General features: G+C 41.0%; 1 protein-coding gene across 4 annotated transcripts in view; it reads right to left on the bottom strand.

Moving 5' to 3' along the window:
• Positions 1-1,134: 1,134 nt before the first annotated feature.
• Positions 1,135-7,894, bottom strand: part of LOC109912243 (threonine--tRNA ligase 1, cytoplasmic-like) — an 18,759-nt gene continuing 11,999 nt past the window's right edge. For 3 of the 4 annotated variants that reach the window (XM_048593307.1, XM_048593308.1, XM_048593309.1), the window contains 3 exons: positions 7,544-7,616; positions 7,344-7,458; positions 1,135-1,586 (listed from right to left, as the gene is read on the bottom strand). In XM_048593307.1, coding sequence (XP_048449264.1) covers positions 1,438-1,586; positions 7,344-7,458; positions 7,544-7,616 — 337 coding nt within the window. In that variant the 3' untranslated portion in view covers positions 1,135-1,437. The remainder of the gene's footprint in view (positions 1,587-7,343; positions 7,459-7,543; positions 7,617-7,894) is intronic. The other variant, XM_048593310.1, reaches the window with a different exon arrangement.

The following is a 7,894-nucleotide window of genomic DNA, read 5'->3' as shown; positions in this document are numbered from 1 at the left end:
GATGAGGGCATCGCCAGCTAGACAGCATTTATTGCCCACCCCAATATTGCCAAGAGGGCAGTTCAGAGTCAACCACATTGCTGTGGGTCTGGAGTCACATGTAGGCCAGACCAGGTAAGGATGGCAGTTTCCTTCCCTAAAGGACATTAGTGAACCAGATGGGTTTTTCCTGACAATCGACAATGGATTCACAGCTATCATTAGACTGTTAATTTCAGATATTTATTGAATTCAAATTCCACCATCTGCCGTGGTGGGATTCGAACCTGGGTCCCCAGAACATTATCAACCATTTCTTGATATATGAATCAAATTGACTAAAGACTGGTATCTGTAATGCTGGAAGCTACTTGTCGGGGGGGCCGAAATGGATCATCTGGAAATAGAAAGCAGACTTAACATTTCGGTACAGTGAGCCTTCTTTTGAACTGATTTCCAGCTTCCGCAGTTCTTTGGGTTTTATTTTTTGAGATAGATTATCCACTTGGCACTTCTGGCCGAAGACTGTTTTGAATGCTTCAGCCTTATCTTTTGCACTGATGTGTTGGGCTGTTCTATCATTGACAATGGGAATATTTGTGGAACATCTTCCTCCAGTGAGTTGTTTAATTGTCCACCACTATTCATGACTGGATGTGGCAGAACTGCAGAGCTTGGATCTAATCTATTGGCTGCAGGATCGTTTAGCTCTGTCCATCACTTTTTGTTTATGCTGTTTGGCAGCTGCACCAGGTTGACACCTCATTCTTAAGATATGCCTGGTGCTGCTCCTGGACACTCTATTGAACCAGGATTGACGCCTTGGCTAGATGGTAATGGTTGAGTGGGAGATATGCTGGGCTTTGAGGTTACAGATTGTGCTTAAGTGCAATTCTGCTGCTGATGCATTCTAGAGCTCAGTGTGATGTAAATGAACCATGGAAAGACAGCCATAGCTTTCAGAATCAATACTTGAACTTGTAATATAGAAAGATCAGTAATCTCAGCACAGACCTACATGAAGTGAACCTTGCAATCCATATATCTCAAAACCAGACCAAGTGTATGTCTCACACACTAAGCCATCAGAAGATGAGTCATAAAGCCAGGAAACCAGAGAGCTGCACAAAATTCGATAAAAACAAACTCTTGTTTTTGTTTCTGTGATTACATTTACCTTTATTTCCTTCATGCAATGGAATTGGAGCACCAGTTGTGAAAGCAGTTTCCACAAACAAGTTACTGAATCTTTGTTAGACATAACTAAAAATATCTCAAACAATTTCATTAAACTACAGATAAATACCAAAATTGGATTAGCCATGTTTCACACTTATACAGAATTCCTTCCAGTCCAGAACATGAACAATGAAGCTTCAATTAATGAGGTTTATTTTAAATAGTTCTTTCAATGTTTTTCACTGTTGACTATCATCCATTCAACGTAAAGATGGGCAGTTAGAAGTCCTCTTCAGCCCTCATTTTACGTAGTTGCTGCAAATGCTTCATTTTCTCTATAGTTGCAACCACAGAGAGTTCATCATGTACCTTGCTGTCTCCTGTATGGACACTAACCGAATGATTTGCTTTCTCCCTCTCCCCGACCACTACAGGCAGAGAGATTTTATTAAAAGTTACTCAATTTCCAGTCTAGTTCACTGACTGTGCAACAAAATTCCTGTAGCAAACATTTAAACAAATCAAGACAACAGTACAGGTTCCAGTATTCAAGGGTGACTGCGTCACCGTTTCTTGCAGTAAATAAAAGCTTTAACACAGTTATTCTGGTTGTTGTTCGTTGTTTTCATCTTCACTCACACTCTTGTGTAGGTCACAACTTAATAAACCTTTACTGAATTCTGCCCAATTTTATCTCCATTATACAGATATCCCTGGTTTAACATTGTAACATGAAATGGGGCAATGGTTGGACTTTTTTGAAGAGCCCGTTTCATTGTTAGATTGGCATTTCTGGTTTTACATGGTGTATTCCTCAGATCAGTAGCCCTGATCACAGCCCTCTAGTGATCTAGTACGATGTGATCATTAGATTCAGAGAGATGAGTAAATGGAAAAGCTAGATTTCAGCTTGTGTCATTGCTGCTGGTGTCAGATAGGAAGTACAACCATTAATTCAATGAATTTCCGAGACAGAAAACTGCCCAGGCATCATACAGAGGAATCAACAGGAATATCCCACCAACCTCATGTTGTGTACGGAGTCATTTTTAAGATGAAGTACCAATTAAACAAGAGTTTCTATGGTAGAGGGGAATGTCATGCACTTAATAATGGAAATAAAGTTATATCAACAAGGACTTAATTTATAATAGCTCACAACTAATCAGCACTGATTCAGTGCTAACATATGGAGTACTGTGGTACTGTTTGCAAATTATGGGATTGTGGTTGGAAACATGTATTTGGTACATTCAATACCATTTTCAAACAAAGTGTAGTAATGCAGTATTTTTCTTATTTGCAGTGGTCTACTTTACTTTGCAAGATGAACTCTTACTTAAGTAATTTCTTTTTATCCTTATTGTACCTCACATGGTGCTGGATTGTGGTGACAAATCACTTTTCACTGTACCCTAAAGACATATGTGACAATAAATAAATCATTCATCCATTAAGTCACTTCAGCTAGGAATGCACTGTGCTGCACTTCTCTGGTAAAGTAGCTCAACTTATACATTAGCTTTTTGGGGCAAGATAACATCCAAAGGAATACAACATTGGCTTTAACACAGTTTCCTATGGGAACCTATGATTCTCTGAAGGCCATTCCAGATAGAGTAACAATTCTGAAGAAACATAACATTGAATAAGGGCTAAGATGATAAGGTGTAGAGCTGGATGAACACAGCAGGCTGTGTTCATCCAGCTCTACACCTTGTTATCTCAGATTCTCCAGCATCTGCAGTTCCTACTATCTCTATTAAATAAGGGCTACCTGTTGTTCCTTCTGATTCAGTTGTGTTGTTGCAGATGGGGCAATGCTATCCTCTGGTAGCAGAAGCTTTAGAAATATGAACTTCTGAGACACCTCGCTCCTTCCATCCTGAAATTTCCATGTTGACACACCCTTAGCTATTAGCCCCAACACCTTCATGTTGGAGACACCTCTGTCCAACAGTCATACACTCATACAGCATGGAGACAGACTCTTTGGTCCAACTTGTCGACGCCAACCAAGTTTCCTAAACTAAACTAGTCCTACTTGCCTGCTTTTGGTCCCTGTCCTTCTAAACCTTTTCTATTCATGTACATGTCCACATGTGTTTTAAATGTTGTACTGTAGCTTCATCTACTATTCCTCTGACAGTAATTCCACATACAAACCACCCTCTGTGTGAAAAAGCTGTCCCCTCAGGTCCCTTTAAAATCTTTCTTCTCTCACATTAAAAATATGCCCCCTAGTTTTGAACACCCCCATCCTAGGGAAAGGATCTTTGCTTGTCACCTTATGTATGTCCCTCATGATTTTATAAACCTCTATAAAGTGTGTGTCAATGCTATCACTTAAAAGGTTATTTTGTCCTGGTTATTTTTTTTTTAACAAGAGAGGTTGTAAGGCAGAGATACTGAGCTGGCTAGTTAAGACCACTTGAGTAAACATCTTGGGAGATCTTGGTTTCTTCTTTAAACAGCCTGCATGGGTGTGACCAGTTCTCGCAGATTACGATTTCTGGGTTTTGGTTTTTCAGTAGCATCAGCAACTATTGGGGTCTCAACAGAGTTGGAAGCTTCAGAGAATGTCTCCCAACTGCTACTCTCTATGAATTTTCTCTTGATATCTTTTACCTCCTGAATGGGAGAACTACATGCGAGAATTTGTGTCTAAATTTTCCTTTTTGTCAAGGGGTGTGTTTATAGGATGTTACTATATTGGAACAGCTTATGAATAATAGTTACTGTATCTGTTATTGTGTCAAGTTTCCAACAGAGTTGAGTTAATTTGAATTCCTCTTTCTCTAGTTGTATTTTAAGTACTGTGTTTAAATAAATTGTGTATTGCCTAACGTTGAGTAGTTTGACCAGTCACGTTGCATCTGGAACACAGCATGTTACATTTAGAGTCATAGAGCTGTACAGCATGGAAACTGATGCTTCGGTCCAACTTGTCCATGCCAATGAGATATCCTAAATTAAAAACCTAAAGAACTGTGGATGCTGTAAATCAGGAACAAAAGCAAAGTTGCTGGAAAAGCTCAGCAGGTCTGGCAGTATCTGTGAAGGAAAAAACAGAGTTAATGTTTCGGGTCCAGTGACCCCTCCACAAAACTGGGAAGGGTCTGAGGAAGGGTCACCAGACCCGAAATGTTAACTGTTTTTTCCTTCGCAGATGCTGCCAGATCTGCTGAGATATCCTAAATTAATCTAGTCCCATTTGCCAGCACTTGGCCCATATCCCTTTAAACCGTTGCTATCCATATACCTACCCAGGTGCCTTTTAAATGTTGTAGTTGTACCAGCTTCTACCACTTCCTCTGGCAGCTCATTCCATACACGTATCACCCTCTGTGTGACAACGTTGCCCTTAGGTCCCATTTAAATATTACCCCTCTCACCTTAAATCTATCACTAAGGAAGAAATAGCAAGACATCTGGATATAAATTGTCCCATTGTGAACACCCAGCATGGGTTCATGAAGGGTAGGTCATGTTTAACTAATTTGGTGGAATTCTTTGAGGACATTACTTGCATGGTGGACAATGGGGAACCTGTGGATGTGGTGTATCTGGATTTCCAGAAGGCATTTGACAAGGTGCCACACCAAAGGCTGCTACATAAGATAAAGTTCCACGGTATTACAGGTAATGTATTGGCATGGATAGAGGATTGGTTGACTAGTAGAAAACAAAGAGTAGGGGTAAATGGGTGTTTTTCTGGTTGGCCGTCAGCGGCTAGTGGTGTGCCTCAGGGATCAGTGTTGGGACCTCAATTGTTTACAATTTACATAGATGATTTGAAGTTGGGGACTAAGTGTGGTGTGTCAAAATTTGCAGATGACACTAAGATGAGTGGTAGAGCAAAGTGTGCAGAAGACACTGAAAGTCTGCAGAGGGATATAGATAGACTAAGTGAGTGGGCAAAGGTCTGGCAGATGGAGTACAACGTTGATAAGTGCGAGGTCATCCATTTTGATAGGAATAACAGCAAAATGGACTATGTTTTAAATGGTAAAAAATTGAAGCACGCTGCTGTGCAGAGGGACTTGGGTGTCCTTGTGCATGAATCGCTAAAAGTAGGATTGCAGGTGCAGCAGGTAATTAAAAAGGCAAATGGAATTTTGTCTGTCATTGCTGGAGGGATGGAGTTTAAAAACAGGGAGGTTATGCTGCAGCTGTATAGGGTCCTGGTGAGGCCACACCTGGAGTACTGTGTGCAGTTTTGGTCTTCATACTTGAGAAGGGATATACTTGCACTGGAGGGGGTGCAGAGGAGATTCACTCGTTGATTCCAGAGTTGAGAGGGTTGGATTATGAGGAGAGACTGAATAGGCTGGGATTATACTCATTGGAATTTAGAAGAATGAGGGGAGATCTTATAGAAACATATAAGATTATGAAGGGAATAGATAAGGTGGAGGCAGGGAAGTTGTTTCCACTAGCAGGTGAGGCTAGGACTAGGGGGCATAGCCTCAAAGTAAAGGGAAGCAGATGTAGGACTGAGGTCAGGAGGAACTTCTTCACCCAAAGGGTTGTGAATCTGTGGAATTCCCTGCCCAGTGAAGCGTTGAAGCTACCTCGCTGAATGTTTTTAGGGCAAGGTTAGACAAATTTTTCAACAGTAAAGGAATTAAGGGTTATGGTGAGCGGGCGGGTAAGTGGAGCTGAGTCTCAAAAAGATCAGCCATGATCTTATTAAATGGCAGGGCAGGCTCGAGGGGCCAGATGGCCTACTCCTGCTCCTAGTTCTTATGTTCTTAAACCTATGCCCTCTAGTTTCGAACTTCCCCCCACCCTGGCTATTCATCCTATCCATGCCCCTCATAATTTTATAAACCTCATTGGTCACCCCTCAGCCTCCAACTCTCTAGGGAAATTAGCCCCAGTCTATTCAGTCTCTCCCTACAGCTCAAACCCTCCAAGCCTGGCAAATCTTTGTAAATCTTTTCTGAACCCTTTCAGGTTTCACAACATCCTTCCCATAGCAGGGAGACAAGAATTGAATGCAGTATTCCAAAAGTGGCCTAACCAATGTCCTGTACGCCTTCAACGTGACGTCCCAACTCCAAAGTAAGAAAATGTTAGGCTGTCTTCTTAAAATATTTTGAGGGGGTCTGGTCTGGCTCATAACAAAAGTCACCCTTCAAGCTCCAGTGAAAGAAGTCCCAGCCTATCCAGCCACTCTTTATAACTCAAACTGTTCAGTCCTGGCAACATCCTGGAGAATCTTTTCTGAACCTTCTCCAATTTAACAATAGCCTTCCTATAACAGGTTCACCAGAACTGTAAACAATACTCCAAAACTGGTCTCACAAATGTCATGTATAACTTCAATGTAATGAAGACAAATATGCTAAACGCCTCTTAACCACCCTGTCTACCTGTCACTCAAATTTCAAAGCACTATGTACCTGAACCCCTACACTACCAGGGTCCTACTATTAACTGCGTCAGTCTTGCCCTCGTTCACTTTAACAAAAACGCAGCATCTTTCATTTATCCAAACAAAACTTCATCTGCCACTCCTCAGGCCATTGGCCCAATTGATCAAAATACCTTTGTAATCTTAGATAACTTTCTTCACTGACAACTATTTCACCAATTTTGGTGTCATCCACAAACTTACTAACTATGCCTCCTAAATTCTCATCCAAATTGTTTATATAAATGACAAATAACAATGGACCCAACACTGATCCCTGTGGAAAACTGCTGGTTACAGTCCAAAAAACAACCCTCCACCACCACCCTCTGTATCTTACCGTCAAGCCAATTTTGTATCCAATTAACAAGCTTTCCCTGAATCCTATGTGATCCAACTCCAAGCATAGTGAGAAATGAAACTTACTGCAGTGGAGGATCTCAACCTCGATCATTCCATTCGACTCCACATTACCAACATTACAAGTTAAAACAACAGTGCACCGCACCAACTTGTGGGTACAATGGTTGACACACTGGGACACCATGTGATTTACGCATTTTGAATAAGGAACTTGAATAGAATCTCTCCACATCCCACAGCGACTACAAACCAAATAGCCACATGGACAAGACTGATTGTGAAAGGGATCCTTTGGGAATTGGGCCCAACATATTCAAGACCATGCAAAGAGAGGGAAAGAGAGATGCAGAGACTGGAAAAATTGGATCTTCAAAGTATAATGGGAGCATCTGATTTTATTTACCTAGAATGAAATTATACTGAGCAAGCTGAGAATTTCGGATCTTCTTATTCAACAAGACATCAGGATCAAGGTCCACATCGGCCATGAAACCTGCTTCAACAAACTCTTGACAAACCTAAAAGAAGTAGGGTTAAAGATTGCTTTACATAAAGATATATGAAGACAAAGATATATAAAGTGTTACATTCAGCTCTGCTCACCCTCTGACCATACTCCTCACAGGCTGGTCCATCAGGGATTACCATAATCTGACGTGGAGACAGCCAGAATGGCCTATATTGAAAAGAAGAAACAGTCAAAAAATTTCACCAATAATTAACTTTGAATTTCTAACAAGTGACAGGAATTTACCCTTTACAAGGTATTATCTCAGCCTCCCATTGTTAAAAATGAAATGTTCAAGGTTATGTTGTGGTGATTCTTGGATCCTATGTTTACTTGTGGTTTTTCCCTTTATTAGCCCAGGAACTTTTAATCTTAGATAACAAGGTGTAGAGCTGGATGAACGCAGCAGGCCAAGCAGCATCAGAGGAGCAGGAAAGCTGACGTTT

The sequence above is a fragment of the Rhincodon typus genome, unplaced genomic scaffold, assembly GCF_021869965.1.
Source record: "Rhincodon typus isolate 14 unplaced genomic scaffold, sRhiTyp1.1 hic_rhity00002641, whole genome shotgun sequence".
Classification (NCBI taxonomy): domain Eukaryota; kingdom Metazoa; phylum Chordata; class Chondrichthyes; order Orectolobiformes; family Rhincodontidae; genus Rhincodon; species Rhincodon typus.
Note: the sequence above shows the minus strand (reverse complement) of the source record. Positions and strands in the feature narration are given on the sequence as shown.